This window comes from Apodemus sylvaticus, chromosome 12 (assembly GCF_947179515.1).
Source record: "Apodemus sylvaticus chromosome 12, mApoSyl1.1, whole genome shotgun sequence".
Classification (NCBI taxonomy): domain Eukaryota; kingdom Metazoa; phylum Chordata; class Mammalia; order Rodentia; family Muridae; genus Apodemus; species Apodemus sylvaticus.
The window spans coordinates 70006411-70025497 of NC_067483.1; the positions used below are offsets into that span (position 1 = coordinate 70006411).

At 38.5% G+C, this 19087-nt stretch overlaps 1 protein-coding gene across 3 annotated transcripts in view; it reads left to right on the forward strand.

Moving 5' to 3' along the window:
* The window catches only part of Vamp4 (vesicle associated membrane protein 4), a 31173-nt gene extending 16349 nt beyond the window's left edge, over positions 1-14824 (forward strand). For 2 of the 3 annotated variants that reach the window (XM_052200155.1, XM_052200157.1), the window contains exons 5-8: positions 3892-3992; positions 5222-5301; positions 8495-8546; positions 10417-11239. In XM_052200155.1, coding sequence (XP_052056115.1) covers positions 3892-3992; positions 5222-5301; positions 8495-8546; positions 10417-10445 — 262 coding nt within the window. In that variant the 3' untranslated portion in view covers positions 10446-11239. Of the gene's footprint in view, positions 1-3891; positions 3993-5221; positions 5302-8494; positions 8547-10416; positions 11240-12752 lie in introns of those variants that run through there. The other variant, XM_052200156.1, reaches the window with a different exon arrangement.
* Positions 14825-19087: the final 4263 nt, after the last annotated feature.

Genomic DNA, 19087 nt, shown 5'->3' on the forward strand with positions numbered 1-19087 from the left:
TGCATTAGAAAAATAGCTGCCTCTTTAATAAATGATGCTGGGGACGCTGATGTCTACCTGAGGAAGACTGAAACTAGATCCCTTTCTCCTACTGTGCACAAAAGTCCATTCAAAAATGAGTCTAAAGACCTAAGACTTCAGAACTATTAGAGAAGAACACAGGGGGAGATGAGCAGAGCAGGGTCGGACGAATGGCTTTGCAGCAAACTAAAGAACTGGGAGCAGAAGAACAGAGAAGAACAGCATGGGAGAAGAGCTTTGCCAGCTGCTCAGACAATATGGGGTTAGTATCCACATTAAATAAAGAATGGATAGCAAAAGGCAGGTAACACTTGTGAAGAAGTATACATAGCCAATACATTCCCAAAAGGAATGGACACCATCCTTCAGCTGTCAAGGAAATGTCAATTAAGACTCTATTAAGATTTTACCTCAGCTGGGCAGTGTGTCATTATCCCAACTCTCAGAAGGTAAAGGCAGGTAGATATCTGAGTTGGAGGCCAACCTGGTGTGCAGAGTGAGTCTAGGACAGTCAGGGCTGCACAGAGAAACCTTGTATTGGAGGGGAGGGCTAGGGGCAGTGGTGGGTGATTCCTTCACACTAGTCAGAATGGCTGTTGCTAAGGAAAGGAAACAACAAATAAGATTCAGGAAAAAAGGAATCCTGACATACTGCTGGTAGAAATGAAAATTACTCCAGCCAGTACAGAGATCAATGTGGAAGTTCTTGGGGGAAAAAAGTTAAAGGTAACCCTACATATACCCCCCCAGACCCCCCCACCCCCCACAACCCAGTAGTGGACATGTAGGACAGGAGAATCAGAAGTCCAGCCTTGTCCTCAGCTACATAAGTTCTGAGTTTGAGGCAAGCTTGGATTGTCTAAGATCCCATTTTAATTTTTAAAAATTAAGAATTTTGAAAATTTAAAGAATTAAATTTAGGTTTTAAGAATTAATTTTAAAAATTTAAAGAATTTAATTTAAAAATTTAATAATTTTTTAAAAAAAATCTTAAAAATTAAAAATTTTGTGAAAACTCATGATTTTTTAATTAAAACTTCTGGGTATGAATACCCCTTCCCACCCTCCAAAAATAACCTCAAAGGCATCCTAAGACAGAGATGTATGTGGTGCCCTTTTGTCACAGCCTTCATAAGAGCAAAGTCACGGAACCAGCCTAGGTGCCCACCAGGAAGTGGAGTTGCAGGGGTCCTTTGTGTAGTCATGGCTGTGCTGGGATGTGCTCTGTAGACCAATTCAGAGATATTCCTGTCACTGCCTCCTGAGTTCTGGGACTAAAGGCATGCACCACCACACCTGGCAGCAAATGAATTTTTATTCAGATGTCAAGAAGAACAAATTATGTTTACAGAAAAGTGGGAGGAACTGGAGATTATTATGTTAAGTAGAGTATGGAGTCTGGTCGGGGAGACCTGGATGAAATGGACACAGGTAGAAGGATAGGAATGAGAGAAGGCAGGGAGAGAGGGAGAGAACAGACAGTGCAGGGGAGGCTATGCTCAAAGTACAGCCATGAAAATGTTGTAACCAAGCCTATTTCATAGGGGTGCGGAGTGCAGGGAGTTACTTCAGTCTGCCTTGACTCATGGAGTCTTGCTTACAGCAGTTTGGACACATGACTATTTCTACAACCTTTTGGTATTATTTTAAAATCATGAATAGTATGGCATATTAATATCTATAATAATTATAATCTGTCCGATTGTGTGGAACAATCATAGTATATTTTGATTATTTCTATCTTGCTAGACAACATTTGTGTAACATACAAATGTCTACTTGAAAATGTCAAGACTGTTGAGGCTTGCTCAAACTCACTATGTAGCTGAGGATAACCCTGAACTCCTCTGCCATTCAAGGACTAGGTATAGGTGGACAGAAACATACCTGGGAATATTTCTCACTTTTTCAGGAACTTTCATGTTGATTTCTGTATTGCTGTTTTAATTTACATTCCCACCAACAGTATAAGGGTTCACCTTACTGTATTCTCACCAACATTTGCTGTGAGCATAGACTTGCTTTCATTTTTAATGGTTAGAGGGTTTTCTGTCATTGCTTTATAGTTCTCTAGATACTAGGTCATCTTTACACACCCTAATGCTTAACTTACCCAGCACAAACATTTACAATACTCTGCCATAAGCCTGTTGGAGGTAAATCAGTAGGCACTCTCACTTCCTATCCAGTCCCTAAATGAAAAACAAATCATTGTGACTGAACTGGCTGTGTTTTAGCTTTAGGATTAATAAAATGTGATAATTGTACATGTGAGTAGTTATATAAACATTTATGCCACTGTTCTTTTGTAGGATAAACATCTTTAGCCTTCTGTTTGGATAATTAGGATTTGCAGTAAAACATCTCTTGGAGACTCAGCGGCCATGTCAGATCTTTATTGCATATCCCTGCTTGGTTGAGTTAGTTAGTCTTAGAGCCCTCAGTAGAATAATGTGTGGATGGAGAACTCTGGGAAGCTGTGATGAATCCTGAAGACTGTAGATAATTCATGGATGTGCATAATGTTTGTAACGCAGGTGGAAGATGAGCTCATCAGGCATAGTAATTGCTCCTAAAATGTGATGGCACTGCCTCTAAATTATCCATGTCTGAATGGGCCTTCACCTTGTTTTTAAAATACCCACTTTAACTAGCTCAAATAAAGGATAGGACTCTTTTTCATAATTGCATATGACTGGGTTAATTTGTGAGGAATAGTGTAGGACAGGATAGAAAAGAGGTGTGTATTAGGTTTTTTTAAAAAAAAAAAAAAGCCCAGATGATCTCTGCCTCTCTTTCTCTCTCTGCCCCCTCTCTCATTCTCTCTCTCTCTCTCTCTCTCTCTCTCTCTCTCTTTCTTTCTTTCTCCTCTCTCTCTCCTGTCTCCCCCCGTCTCTCTCACACACACACATGAAAAGACAAGTGCATATTCTTATTTGCTTAAATATATGTGGGTTTCTGTGTGTATATAGTTGCTAATAGTCATTGTGATTTAACATTTTTTGAGAGATTCACTTTATTTTTATATATTTCTTATTTAATATTTCTTATTTAAATATGTCTTATTCTATAAAGTAATTTAAGATGGGTATTTTTCTGTAGTTAGAACATCAGAGGAATACTAGGCATGCCAGTATGTGCGTTTTTTTATAGGGGGTAACTCCTAAATGACAGTAGATAGCTGAGAACATTTTACTAATTCTTAAGTTTGTTTCAGTTTCCATTGAACAGTATGAGTTTGATTAGAAGAAGCTTCCATCACATCAGAAGGAAAACATCTTCATTTAAAGACTGCATTGCTTTTTTAACTTGGTGGGCATTTCCCAATATTCCTGGGTGTTCCAAGTTGTCTTGAATCTTGCTTATGCTCAAGAGAAAACTAATAAACACTGAAGAGTTACATCCATTGGGTATCCAGTGCCTCAAAGAGGTGCTGTACATTTCCATTTGGAAACTAGGTATTTTTCATTAGTATTCAGTAAACCTGATCAAGCACCATGATAAGTATTCTGGTTGAAATGCGTTGCAAAGAAAGGTGGATTGTGATTTCTAGCGTTACCTACTGTTTCATCAGTTTACTGCCAAGAAAATGAAACATTTAGAGCCACGTTGAGCATTCTGTCAATGTCTGGTTTGCTTGTGAGCTACATTGAAGACAGAATCAAAACTAAAAGTAAGCTTTCAGTTAAATATTACTTTAAAGAGTATCCTTTGTCCTTAATTACCTGGATATTCAAACCCAGAAATGGAAGAATAATGCTTAATTTTATAGTTTAATGACAACTGTTAGTTCTCTGAGAATTTGCCACAGCTAGTAAAAGTTCCTTAAAGTGGGTATTTCTAAAAGAATGTTACCTTTTTTCAAACTAGTGTTCAGAATCAGGTGGATGAAGTTATTGATGTAATGCAAGAGAATATTACAAAAGTAATTGAAAGAGGAGAGAGGCTAGATGAACTACAGGACAAATCAGGTACAGCCACTGTTGCATGTGCTTCTTGGTGTTGTTTGTGACTCTGTGTAGCTAATGCATGCCTTCCGTTTGTCTGGCCAATGTTTAGGAATCGTGGCTTCAGAGATTAACATTCAGTTCTTAAGCTTGATTTCCAAGGCTTAGTTTCTGCCCATTAATGTGAATGGTCTTACTGTATAGTACTTACTTCTTACTCAGATAAGAATGGAAAGTTTAAAACTTCCTTGCCAAAAAGTTAAGTCCTCTCTTTTCTCTTGCCCTGTCATACTGATACATTTTATGCTTCTCAGGATGTCAAGATGTTAAAATCTAATTCATTGCTTTAGTTCTCCTTTCAAACTTTCATGCTGTTTTTGTCTTCCCTGGGACTTAGGTCGTCTTTATTTTCCGACAGATGTCAGTCTCTGTATCCATGATTCCTAGCACATATTTGGACCTGGAGTATTGTTTGGATGATGACTTACGCTTTCCCTGGAAACTTAGCAACTTCCTGTTTACAGGCAGATGTTAGTCTTTGAGCCTGAAGTGATTCTTGGCACATTTGCCCTTCTTGCTGTGTTAATGGTGAATAGCTGCATGCCAGATCATTCTTGATAGATTTGCTTGAGGTTTTTTTTTTCCACTCAAAATCAGTTATCTTTGTTTTCTAAAAATTAAAGTTTTTTTTCTGCGTGCAAATTTTTTCTAGAGATGTGGCCAAAGTATTTATTTTGTTTCTGGTGCTGAGATCTAGTGTGTACCATCAGAGATCTGTCCATGAGCAGCAATCCCAGCCCCTAATTTTAAACACTTTTGTTCCATTAATTTGTGGCATGTGTTTGCATGGGGAGCATGTATCCACGTGTACATGTGGGAGCTAGGGACCTGGCTCTGTCCTTCCATCCTGTGGCTCCCAGTGTATCAAACCTAGGTCATTAGGCTTCGTGTCCAGATTGCCTCCCCTGACTATTCTCGTTTTTAAACTCTATTTTCTTACCAGGATTAAGTGTGTGTAGAAGCACTGAGACCCTAAGAAGGGTTCTGGAAATCTCCAGTGGTGTCAGGGTGGGGGTGGGATGGTTGAACAAACTGACCTTCCACTGTGTTTTCCTTTGTTTTTTAATGTATACTAACAGACTTTGTGGGAACCAAATTTTAAGAAGTAGAGATTAATGTTTATTTTTGTATGACTATATAAAAGAATCCTATTATGTCATTTAACCCTTCTCTCCACCCTCTGTGTGATATAGAAAGCTTATCGGATAATGCAACCGCTTTCAGCAACAGATCCAAACAGCTGCGAAGGCAAATGTGGTGGCGTGGGTGCAAAGTAAGTGAATGAGGGGTGGGGGAGGGCAGAGAAGTTGTGAAGAGAGGCGGCAGCTAGTCACTGAGCTTGTGAGGATAAGCACTGTAAGGGCCTTGTTTGAAGATTTCCTCTGCCTGGGAAATCTAAAGGAGCAGAGCAGTGCCTGAAAGAGTGCGCTCAGCTCTCTCCACGAATGTGCCCACGTTGGTCAGAGTCAGCATCTGGACACACGGTGGCAAACACCTGCCCTTCTTAGACCCATCTCCACTTCTCCTAGCTCTTGGAGAACAGTTCACTAGTCAGAGCTGTTTGTATTTGGTGTTTTGGTTTTTGTTTTCTTAATAGAATAAAAACTTGAGAAAAGTGTGATTTTTTTTTCATAGTGGGAAAAACAGTAGCAGTTTGTATGCCAGAGAGTCTCCTAACAAAAGATTAATGAAAAAAATCTCATTTTATTCCTTCATTATTAAATTTTAATAAGGACAAATGGAATCACTGCATATTAACATTTCTGCAGAAATGAATTTTCCTCTTAAATATGAACAGTCATGAAAAATATCTTTTAAGATTTTACCAAAAAAATGATGTTGTGAGAGCAAGTTTTTCCTTTTTCCTCTCAAATCTAGGTATGTGTTTTTATTTTGCCAAAATCCTTAAGCATGGACTTATTGTTTTTAACCCCTCATTTTAAGGTTCAGCAATAATTTTCTAAACCTGACTTTGCTATATATTAAGGATCTCTTCCAAGAGATATCTTGGATTTACTGAATTTTGTCTGATTACATGTTAAATAGTCTGTTCCCAGAAATAGAAGTGAAGAAAGACAAGTTTTGTTGTTCCCTTTATAATAAACTTTTTTCCATTTATTTTTGTTTGCTTCAGAGAATAAATTTTGCATTTTCTTTAATTTCTTCTTCTTTGCCTCCTCCTCTAATGTTTTAAAGAGATTTAAAAATACATAGGATTGTTTTATAAACAGGCAAGGACTTAGTTTAAGTTTGTGGACCACTAATAGCATCAAGCATCTAATAAACCACATTGTATAAGTAGCAAGAACCTCCTTCTATCCCTTTCTAAGGGTTCTATTTCTTCAGTCTCATCCTACACTGTTAGTCATTGTGATCCTGTTCATCTAGGGAGGGTCCCCAGGCCTCCCACTTTTTGGATTGGCTTTCATCATGGATTTAGGAAGGCTATTCTAAAAAAGGAGGTGGGGAAAAAAGACATCAGAGGCTACCACTGGCGAAAGGGTGTGGGGTGGTGATAGGCTACAGTTGATGATGCAGGAGCTTTGAGCAGTGATGGAAATATGTTTGTCTATGACAGTGTAGATAGTTGGTTCCTGCCCCAAATTAGAAACCCAAGGAAGAACTCTCTATTCAATACAGGTTCTTTATACTTTTGTTGATATTTCCATTTAAATTTTTTAGAGTTCAGCCTGGTAATTTTATATTAACAGGACAAACTAATATATGTTTTAGGAAAGCTGCTCTTAAATTCCATATTATTTAGAAAATATTTTTAGGTTAAATAAAGAAAAGTATTTTTTAGTATAATATAAGCTCAGGTTCAAGACTTTTTATATTTTTAAGTAATAACTAAAGACCTGGACTTTCATAACTAAATTGCAAAGCTTTTTATATGTTCCTTGGCGACTTTGTTGGTGCCGTAGCTGCAATATCATGAAATGTTAGTGGCCATTTTAGGTTTAAAACATTTAATTCCTATTTCTATTTATAATTGTCACAAAAATGAATCAGCCCTATATAATATTAAATATACTGATTTAATTTTTGAAATGAACCATATAAAATCTTGGATATAAAAATTCACACACCAAAATTAACCAGTGTATCTTGATAACCTTCTGTCTAGTTAGAACAGCCACTCTGAAGCTGTGGGGGCTCACGCTGGACTTCACACTTTCATGGTCTAGTACATTCTTATGCACTGATCCACGAGCAACAGTGGTTTGTTTTTTAAGACTTGCTGGCCTGAACTCAGAGATTTCTAGTGAGTTCTCTGCCTCCCTAGTGCTGGGATTTAAAGGCATGATCATTCATGCTTGGCAGAGGCAGCCATTTTTAGTTATGTATGATGAAATGTTTGATGGAAGCAAGGCCTTTGATTCATCAAGGAAATAAAATTAGTTTATATAATGTATAAATTTAAAAGCAATGGAATGGTAACCCCATGTAGAAAGATAACATGATCTGAAAGTATTAAGCAGCTGACTGAAGTTTGATCTTAAGGTTTCTCTTTCTCACTTGAAGCTTTATAGTACTCTCAAGTTACTTAAGTATAGCTATTCATAAAGAAAATGTAGTCCTAAAAATGGAGATTAAAACATTGTGAAAGAAGTAAGGTGAGAAAACAACTCTCGGGTACTCAGGGAAAACTGCCATGGCGCCTGCGGCCATGCATAACCGTCCCCATGAGGCCTTTGGCCACGTATAACCATCCCCCATGGCACCTGCGGCCACGTGTAACCATCCCCCAGGAGCCTGTGGCCATGCATAACCATCCCCCATGAGGCCTGGGGCCATATTGATAGCAGTTCGTGGTCCATGGTTGTTTTCCATATTGTCCATATTGTTGCTTATGTGAGCTGCATTTGGGAAATCCAACTATTTATCCTGGCTCTTGGAAGAGAAACACCAAATTCACTTTGCCTTACTATATGCTTGTTCCATTTTGCTGTTTGTTATTAGTCTCTTCTATACAATTTATCAATTTATTATCATTGGTTGCCTTTATAGGGATAACTCCATGTAGAGGACTTGGTATGATCTGTGGGTTCAGGCATTCATGGTGGGACAAGGGAACATTCGTAAGGAACATAACTGCAGATAAGACAAGGCCACTTACATAAATAATACATGGTCTGTGGTTTTTCATCCAGTCCTGAGCAGAACTGCAGAAAGTACAGTTTTGTGTCTCACATTGGAAATAGAACCAACTCTGGGAAGGCTTCAATTGTGACTGCTTACTGCATAGTACAGCCTTAGGTAGTAACATCCAACACAACAATTTTGGCTATTTACACAAGCATAAGGAACAACCATCATGTACATGTGAGAAATAGAGAATTGGACACCCTTTAGTGAATGTGCCTGTTTATTAATGAGAGAGTGTAGAATAGTAAATTGTAGAACAGATAGTCTTATCTATATTAACAAGTCAAATCTTTCATTTGTCTTTTTGTGTGTTCTAGATAAAAGCCATCATGGCTTTGGCTGCAGCTATCCTTTTGCTAATGATTATCAGTAAGTATTTATTGGATCACTGTTCCTTAGGCTATTGTGTTTTGTAAAGCTTAGATTGATTTGGTCTTGATTTTTTGTTCAGAGACATAGTCTCACTATGTAGCCCAGGCTGTCCTAGATGCCACTGTGTAGCTCAGGTTGGCCTCTGGCTAGGCTATTATGTTAAAATTAATTCTTTTTAATTTTAGTTAACCCAATATATGAAATGTTAACGTTGAATAATGAATGGCATGACTTGACTAAGGAGCCAACATTTACCTAGAATCTGTCAATCTCTGAAAAATGCTTTTAAAATGTATAACCTTTTGTGTGATTATGCATATGTGCATTTGTGTGGGGAGTCTATATCTTTTTGTTAGATTCACAAAGGATACTCCCTCTCCTCCTACTCCTCAGCCACACCCCAGACAGCACAGGTCTCAGCTGGGCTTTTTGTTTTGTTTTTGTTTTTTGTTTTTTTATGCTAAATCTGGTGTTATACTTGGCACCAAAATATGATTTTCTGTTAATTGCTGTATTCGAAAGACAAACCCAGTTAATTTCTCCAAATGATTTTTTGTGTGCATATAGATTTGAACTTAATTTTAGTTCTGAAAGTATAACTCATTCTCTGATTTTCTTTAATATTCTTTTCAAAGTCAGATCATTTTTATATAAGTAGCTTTCTTCCAGGTCTCTTATGTTTACAGAGATTTTATGAAGAACTAAAAGGGGTCTTAAAAATTGAAAATATTTATAAGTTTATTTTTTAAATATAATAAGAATTTTATAAAGAAATACAATCTAGTCTCATTGCCTAGGCTGTTGTGTGAATTTGTTTTCTAGTTGAAGTGTGTTTGTAACCCCCGTGTTAATGCTCAACGTTACTTCCATAGTCATGTGCAGATGCATTCAGAGCAAAAAGGATTGACTCCCTTGACCCACAGGATTCTAGCTGGGGTTAAATGGAGATCTGCCTTTTTATTTCAACTTTTATTACATAACCAATGTCTTTTTCGTAGACTGCATGGTTTACATATATGTTGGCTTTATGGTTTGAAATGGACCTCAAAAATAAGTCTAGAAATGCTGTTCCCATTACTAAGTGGTAGCTGCCTGTAATACACCTTAACCAAGGAGGAGCTACAGTGCTACTGGCCTTGACTTCATAGTAATTTTTTAATTAATGATATCTAGTAAACATGATGTCTTTTAACAGAAACACTTAAAACAAGATAATATATTAATTTATTAAGTGTAGTAGCCAGAGGCGCATGGGAAGTTAACCTTGTATTTTTCCTAGGAGTAGTGGCTCAGTATTTATCAGTTCAGTGTTTGTGATAACTTTGTAGAACAGCTAACAAGGTTAGAGCAGTTAACGGGATATCGTGCAAAATACAGACAAGCATAGCAGGACTATAAGGTCCACTGTACTCTCCCTATGCGGTAGCTGCTGCCAAAGTAATTATTATACTAATAGAAGTAGATTAATACAAGTATATGCTTTTAGTCTTTTCCTATTGATATGTGAGCATGATTTTCAAAAGCTAAGATCATATCAGTTATTTCTAATAAATATTGTATTATTTTCTTATATCATTAAATATGGTAATAATATTTTAGAAGCTACGGGCTACTGTTTTGTCATGGTTTATTTGCTCAAGAGGCCAGTGTCAGACAGCCGGGTTGTTTATGATATCTTTGCATTCTTCTTATTTCATCATTGTTATTTTAGATCAGAGTCTGGCCCTCGTTTCTCCTCTAGAGGCCAAAACCTACACATAGGGTTGTGCTTCTAACTTAGCTGTGATATGGTTCTGATTTTGATGCATTCTTTTTCTTTTTTTTTCTTTTCTTTTCTTCTTTTTTGTTTTACTTTTTTCTCTTACAGTTCTTATAGTTGTGAAATTCCGTACTTGATTTGATGACAGAGATCCTCATTAAACAAGATCTGGGACAATAATATTTAAAGATTGCTGCATAATTTAAATGACACCTATGTATATAACTTTCAAATTTTCTTTTTCAAGAAACTAAAAGGCAAGTACCAATTCAAATTGGAGCATTGAGAATATCTAATTATCATCTTTCCAACTAACAAAATGTGTTTTGAATAATTATATTTGATGCAAAAATAAGTCTATTTTGCTTTATTCCAAAGATCTAATTTGAAACAAGATACTTGCCAGTTTGTTATTTGTGTATATATAGTTAAGCACTGATGACGATACCCCATACTTGTGTTTTAGTTGCATTAAAAACATTATTGCATCACAGTGAGAGTCAGACTGGTGATCAGGAAGCCTTTGTAGAGTCCTGACTCTTTGCTGCTAGAGATGCATAAACGTCCCATCAGTATTTACAAGAATGCCATTCCTTTCATATTGTAGTTGCTTTGCAGGCAATTTCCACACTTATGGATTAACAAAAGCTAAGCATTGTAAATGTTTCTGCCTTCAGCTCTACCTGAAAACATTCCAGTAAACCTATTTTGACTGTATAAGAAAATACGTGGTAATTTTTTGGTATTTGGATTTTTGAAAATGGGTTATTTAAACAGTGTGAAATCATAATATGGTACCATAAAACTGGATATAATAAAATTATTGGAGAATGTCATTGGAGTGTTTGAAAATGAGCAATATGTAGCTCTCAGTCTTGGTCCAGTTGGCTGTCAGCTAAACTACAATAAAAAGGGACTAATTCTGATGTGAGTGAGCGGGATCTGCAAGTAGTGTTTTCTTGACTTAATTTTTTTGTAGTTTTCTCTCTTTAATGTTAACTAACCCTGTGCCAGAAGTGCTGAAGTTAAGCACAGTCCATGCCTCTAATGCATTCTCATGTTCTCTGACACTCGAGGAGATAGATGCTGCAAGTGTTCACACAGCCAGTGTCAGCAAGTAGTCAGCTGTCAGGAGCCTAGGTGACCTTACATAATCAGTCAGTATCTGATGCTGAGGGGCCACCATTGACCCCAACCTGCTCTTAGAACAAGATGTCTTCATTATAAAGAGTGATCACCTCTTAATATTGTTTAAACAAGTCAAAGTAAAGATGCCTCTTGATGTGAAGAGGGAAGGCAGAGACCACAGAACTTGTTCACATGAACTTCTTAAGCTAGAAATAGAGTGCACAGAGTGGCTGGTATTTGATGGTGGGGGGCAATGGTCCTGTATAACAGATATTACTTTTTGTGATCCTTTTAATTCAAAATGTGTAAAACAATTTGGATTTTTCTTTGTTTAATTCTACAATGGTTAATACTAACAGACAAAATGTTTAGAATGGAAAGAATTTGAAAAGGTGGAAGCAAGATTAAGTGATAGCCTAGACATCTAAATATAATTGCTGGGGTTTACAGTTTGTTGCATCCTGTGGGAAACGACTATGGCCTTTTCACTGTGCTCGTCAGTTCCTGTGCACAGCATCTGAACTGATGATACATCCTTTGGAAAAAGATGGAAAGATGGGCCAAGGAATGGTCTCAGTCCCAGCAGCTGGTGGTTCAGGGATGGAGGTGTTTTCTCCATCAGCAGAGCTGATCCCAGTGTCTGTCTTGTGGACAACATTAGCTCCACTGCTTGGTGTGGAAGTCTACCTTCACTCAGTGTCTGTTAGTGAAGATGAAGTGTTGGTTTTTTTTTTTTTCTTAAAATGACTTCAAATTTCAATCTTCTTTTAATAAAGTATGCCACTTTTTCGAAACAATTATAAAACATAGAATCATAAAATTAATTTTAAAACAATAAGTATGAAACATTTATATTATTTAACTACTTATGTATGTAGTTGTTTGTATTTAAATTTATTGCTTCTGAGGAAGCCCTGTTGGCATGGGACTGAGAATTTTACAGCAGTGATGGCTTCAATCCCAGTTTATCACTTTGTCCCTTTTGATCTTACATAATCCTGAGATCTTAAAATGACATTAGTGTGAAATCCTGCAAATGTGGGTGTTTCTACAATAAGAAGCTGAGGAAAGCCAGGTGTGATGGCTCACACCTTAACCCCTGCTCTGTGAACTTTGAAGTAGGAAGGTTTCCCTGATTTTGAAGCCATCTTGGGCTTCATTGTGTGTTTGGGACTAGCCTGGGCTACAGAGTAAAGACCTGTCTCAAAAAACAAAATAAAATAAAAAGCCAACCAAGCAAACAGAAGAGAAACAGTTGTCAGATTGATGCCAAGCCTGCCTCCATTCCTGCCTTAATCATTCTTTTTCTCATTCAGCTCAGATCATCCTGCACTTGAAAAAATGAAGTTTTACCACCATCAAAACTATCATTATTTAACAACAGTGAAGATCAACAGAAACATTGAAGTAGCTTTGCTAATGTTAGTTTATGATGCCCAGTGAAATCAGGTCACCGCTGCCGTGCCTGACGTGTGCCCTCGTGGTTGGTCTGTAACAGAAGCCTCTTCCCTTGCAGCAGTTTGTGATGAGTGGGTTCCTCTTCCATCATAACCCAGTGTTGCCTGTGGTCTTTTGATTCCTTTGTCCTAACAAAACTCATTGGTAATTGTCCCAAAATTTTATAAACTGGGAATTTTATTGACTAAGAGAAGGCCCAGTATTGATGATGGAACATTGTTTAAAAATGGAAAACAGGTAAAACACCTCAGATACAGAGGTCCCTGTGATGGCGGACATTCTGTGGACTGTCATTACAGTTCACCCCTGGGCTGTGTGTTAGAAAGCAATGCTGGCATTCAATAGCAGAAACTGCACCTTTCTGTTCTGTATGCATGTGGGTTCCCTGTGAATGCGAACACACACACAGGGTGAGGCTCAAATGTGACAAGGGCCTGACCTCTATCCCTGTCACTTAACACCTGTTCTGTGTCCTGTCGGCACTGTATCCCAAGCAGACTTGTATTTACATCTCGTATATATTTTATGGCTAGAAAATATGCAAGAAGGTTTTTTAGTGTTGAAAACAGATGTCATTAGATGTTCTTAGTTGTATTGAGTCAGAGTGTTACTAAGCTAGGGACTGGACTACTAATCAGATTTTGTGTTTTCACATAGAAATGTTATCAGAGTCAGTTTTACTCTTCTGTGAGTGATAATAAGAGCATGAGTCAGTCTAAACACATGGGGTGGGGGTTGCCAAATAACAGCAGAAAGGTAATGGCTCAGAAGAAGCAGAAAGGGAGTATCTCAGTGCATACAGATGCACCCTCCCTTAGACTGACAGGGTCTGAGTTTGTCTTGTGTGGCTTGTTGGGGTTTTTTTGTTTTGTTTTGTTTTGTTTTGTTGGTTGTTTGGTTTTGGTTTTGGTTTATTTGATACATGGTCTCACTGTGTGACCCAGACTGGCCTCAGAAGCACAGAGAGCTATCGGCTTCCCAAGTGCTGGGATTAGAGGTATGTGCCACCACGTCCTGCAGCGTTTTTCTTTTTGATCAAAGAATTCCTGGGCTTAAGTTAACTTTCCAACTTAGCCTCAGAAGTAGCCAAGACTACAGTGGGCACCAGCATGTGCAATGGGCCTTCTCCTTAAGCCTGAGGTCAGTCTCACTGGATATTTATTTTCATATGTGGAGTAGAATAAGGAGTGGAACACACTTTTATTCCAGCTCTTGTTTTATTTTACAAAGCTACTTAGAACAGGTTAGCAGGGATGAGAAGAAAAACATTGCTAATCCAGTTGGGATAAGTGTAAGCTTAAGCTTTATAAGAAAGGACCACACCATGTTGTGTCCCTGTGTGTATAGCTGTGCCCCAGAAGTCACACCCTGTTGGTAGTGTGTAAGCGAGGACTGGTTTCCAGTGTGTGCTAAGAGGTAACATGATTGACTAGGCGAACCTAGTGATAAAAGGGTTCTTACAATTTAGTATTGAAAAATTGTGGTTGTAAGGTATTGCATTTGGTTCTTTTCACTTGAAAAGAACTCACATATTTTAAAGCTGTAAGTTGTTTATGTCTGAGGATTTAGTAAAATGTCAGAGATCAATCTGTAAGGAAATTCAAGGATTGTTTTTATATCTTAGTTGTATGTCATTATTTTAGATCCCACGATCCCTTATTTAACCATTTCGGCAAGTGCCTTTGACACTTAAGGAATATTATGGGAGATGAGCAAATGTAGGTGCCACGCCCCAGTTCCTGGCTTCTCAGTTCCTCGTGACGGTGTATGTTCTACAGTGCTACAAAGTTCAGTTCTTTGTGTTCATATGAGATTGTATAGTAAACAGCAAAATAAACCATTTTGCAGAAAATGAAAAGTAAGCACTGTGGCTTGTTCAGCGTGTTACCTGTTGACCTAACTTCAAGTAAAGTACCTGTGCAAGCACCCATTTCAGCCTCCCTGTCTCTGGTAAAGTACACGGAGGAAAGAATGGCTCAATGTTCAACACCGCGTCAGCTGCAGAGAAGCGATTGGGATATTCTTCCTTATCCATGATGGTGGCCATTTCAAAGAGAAAAGAGGACAAAGTCCACTTAATTTTAATATTTCAGTCCTAATCAGAGCTGAGAATGCTGGTATATATGCTCATAATCCCAGCACTCAGGAAGTGGAGACATGATCAGGAAGTAGTTCAAGGATAGAGACAACTGCATAGCTTGAGGTCTGCCTGGGCTACAAGACTGTGTGTGTGTATGTATATACACCTTGGCACTATCCCTCAGCTGTGCGGTACTGTCTTTTATAAGCAGTCTGAATAGTAACCATTGTCTCCAGCCTCCCTCCAGATCCTAAATGTTATCTCTTTACTACTCCAAAGAGGGCTATGAAGTGCTCTAGTCAGGAATAGAGAGAGGAACACCATAAGTACAGTCTAAGAATGACACCATTTAATATAATCTAATATTTTGCCTTATGGGAGAGCTAATGCAGAAGGCCAGGTCTTCCATAAATCCAACAGTCACACTTAGCTCTTCGATGTTAAGCACTGCTGTGCAGCATTCACTCCACTTTCCTGCTGTAGGGCCTTGAAGAAAGGTAGCACGCTTAGGCAGTTGTGTGAGTAGAACAGATCTCACTGAAGTATGTGTGTAAAGAGATGCATGTAAAGCCTCTGAGTAAGGAACACTGAACTTGGGAAGGGAGGATGTGCCAGGCTGAACCTTGTAACACGAAGGCCTGTTGTTCGCTCCATTTAAAAACTGGGGCCAGAGAGTTTGTTCACTGGGTAAGAGTGCTTGCCCTGCAAGCATGAGGACCTGAACTCACATCCCAAGGGCCCACATAAAAAGCAGGCATGGCTGCATGTGTCTGTAACCCCTGCATTGGGGAACAAAGGCACATGGGTCTAAGCCAGCTAGCCAGCCACTCTAGACAAAAGGATTGTCTTTAAATTTATTGAGAGATCCTGCCTCAAAACAATAAAGTAGAATACCAGAGGAGGATAGCTGACGCCTTGCTCTGACCACTGTGTACACATGCAACCACATAATGACATGCTGGCACCACACAAATACATAAGCCCATCATCTTTGTACTTGCTTGCTTTGTCACCTTCTATGCAAAACTTCGCTCTTTGTGGAGCTTTTTGCTTGTTCTCTTAAAGCACTTTGGTCAAGTTGTATGTGCATACCCACCCAATCTTAGTCTCACGAAAGTCACCAGTGACCCCTGTGCTGACAAATCCAAAGGTCCCTATTCTACCTTTACATTTGCCTATGAGCATGTGATACAGTTTGTGACCTCATTTCTGAAACTCCTTTTAATTATACCGGTTGGTACTCATCTCTCCAACTCTTAAAATTGTACTAATACTGGGTCCAACTCTTGCTCCTCTCTGAAGAACACATCCCCTTAGTAATCTTACTTAATATTATCATGAAACATGTTTGTTCTGATATATCGAAAGTTCATGTCTCCTCCTCTTGAAGTTGGACTCATGGAGTAGTCCATTGGACATCTTTCCTTATTGCACATTTCCTATTGTAATAAGAAATGCCCAAAGTGCAATTCTAATGCCGAGTGTGCTAGCACACGCCCATAATCTCAAGGCTGCCTTCAGTGTTACCAATTCTCTGCACCTCTCTATTCTTCTAACTTCGAACATTTTCCCCCTTCCCTTTCCTCCTCTTGCTCCAGCTCTTCTTGCTTCCATTCACTCCAGCCCTATTCGCTATGACCCATAGGTTCTTTATTTCTCATTATGGATGTGAGCTACCATGTGTTTGCTGGGATTTGAACTCATGACCTCCAGAAGAACAATTAGTGTTCTTAGTTGCTGAGTCATCTCACCAGCCCCTCTTCTAACATAGAAACTAATTATTAATGTTTGTTATCACTCTCTCCTCATTCCAAATGTAACATTCATAAAAAAGGATTTTTGTTTCTTGTTCACTAATATCTCCCAAATCATTTGCTGTAACAGCAGTAATGGCTGACTGAATGGCTCCATTATTCTGAAGGCCATAATTTTGAAAATGATGTACTACAGGAGCAAAATTGACTTTTAGAGTATGCCAGTAATAAGATGAAAGATGTGGTCTCTGTGATTCAGAAAGTCATAGACAAAGGTGGAAGAAAAATATAATTAAATACACGATGAAGGCAACTCAGGTCAGCTACAAGGGAAACAAAATAACTTGGTAGAAGATGCTGGAGAGGTGTCTTAGAGCACCTAGTCTGCAAGCATGAGGATCTAAGTTCAAATCCCCAGTATCCATGTAAAAAACAAAACAAAAAAAAGGCCAGGAAAAGTGAGTGCTGATGACCCAGCATTGCAATGACAAGTGGGTCCTCACAGCTAACTTGTCCATCAGCCTAGCCTAGATAAACCATGTCTGAAAGTAATACCATGTCAGAAGGCCCTGAGAATCTTGACTCCTTGTGTTCTCAGAACCCCAGAGTCTGCACAAGTGGCTGAACTCCCTCTTACTGAACAAGAAAGTCTCACTTTCTACCTGCCTCGGAGAGCAAAAAAAAAAAACCTACCCAGTATGCACACATACCAACTACATGCATACCACATGATGCACTGATAGTCATATGTTAGAAAGCAAACTGCAACATTCACATTAAGGCCTTCATGGAAGCAGCTGGGGATAACATTGCTTGAGAAAGTCAGTGTGTGTAAGAGAAGGGTTCTAGAAGCTACCACAAACATCAAAACTAAATGGAAAGGGTGCTAATTGGATCTTTAAAATTACTGAGAAGGATATAGTGTTTTAAAACTAGTGGAATAGAAGAGAGCTTCATGTTTTCCTTTGAGTAAAGCTTCAATTTTGAGAAAATCATCCAAGATAAAAAGATTTTTCAAGTACATGTAACTCAATGGACGAGCACTTACTGGCCATGTGTGAGGTCATGAGTCTTAGCATCAAAGAGAAAATCCCATAAGCACTGAGAATGCTACAAGTCTACAGCTATGAAACTTGAAATCTTAGCTGTCTCTAAACAACACATCACTAGGCTATCATCTATAGAGCTTTCGGAAGAACTGACAATGGAACTTCATATACATATCATGACTACAAAAAGGAAGATTCAAAAGTATGAAACACTTTTTCATTGGAAAAATAACTTGAAAATTGGTAGCTACAGGAAAAGGAAGATTAAAAATTGAGAGTCAAAATAATTTCATTCTGTCGAAAACCATTTCATGGATTCTCATTGTACATATGGTAAAACTAGGGTTTCGGTCTTGTTCCCCTCAGCTGTTGTCAGCTCTCTTGTTAGCTTTCGCCTCACTCAATATATACTTTAGTGTGGGAACAGGCAGGGCTTAAAGAAATGACAAGAATGGGATCTAGGGACATCTGAATAGAAGGCCCTGAGAATCTTGACTCCTTGTGTTCTTAGAACCCCAGAGTCTGCACAAGTGGCTGAACTCCCTCTTACTGAACAAGGAAGTCTCACTTTCCACCTGCCTCTGGCTTATTAAAAAGCCCCACAGAAGCCTCAAACAAGGCAAATGCCTTCCAAGATATCGCCCGGAATCGAACTTCAGTAGATTGAACAATGTTCCAGCACTTGCAAGTGTGATGCGTGACAGGCAAAGCTAAAACCTAAAGTGGAGGCAAACACCAGATCTCTCAAGATGTGCCACTCAGGCTGATCAGCTGCTCATATAAATCACAAAGTCTCTTGGTGCCTATTTCTGTTGTCGGTACAGATGAGGAATGGATGGTCACTACTTCCTGATGGAGAAGGGTCATTAATTCACAGATATATTTCCATTCTACCCTTTGTTTTGTGGTGCTAAGGCTTGGACCCAAGGCCTTATACATTCTAAACATGGTACCACTATTATATCCCTAGCGCTGAGAAAGATTCCCAAGTTCAAACGATCAGGTCCTGGACCTTTCCACCTTGTTCCTGCATTCCTTCCTGTGCGCAAAGCTGGCTACAGCATTTCAAGCACCCACCCAGTGTGAACTTAAAATGGGGAGAACTTTGCTCAAGGAGCAAAGAGAGAGGGACCTTAAGGTACTAATACTTAAAACATTTCCTTTATTATTATAAATTATACCAGGCTCATCATTAATAATCCCTAGAGACATATAAAACTACAATAAAATATGACCTCACATCCTAAGATATATTAGTATGAAAGCAGCAAGGAATTCAGTATGAAGGAATTAAGCCTCTGTACCCTGCT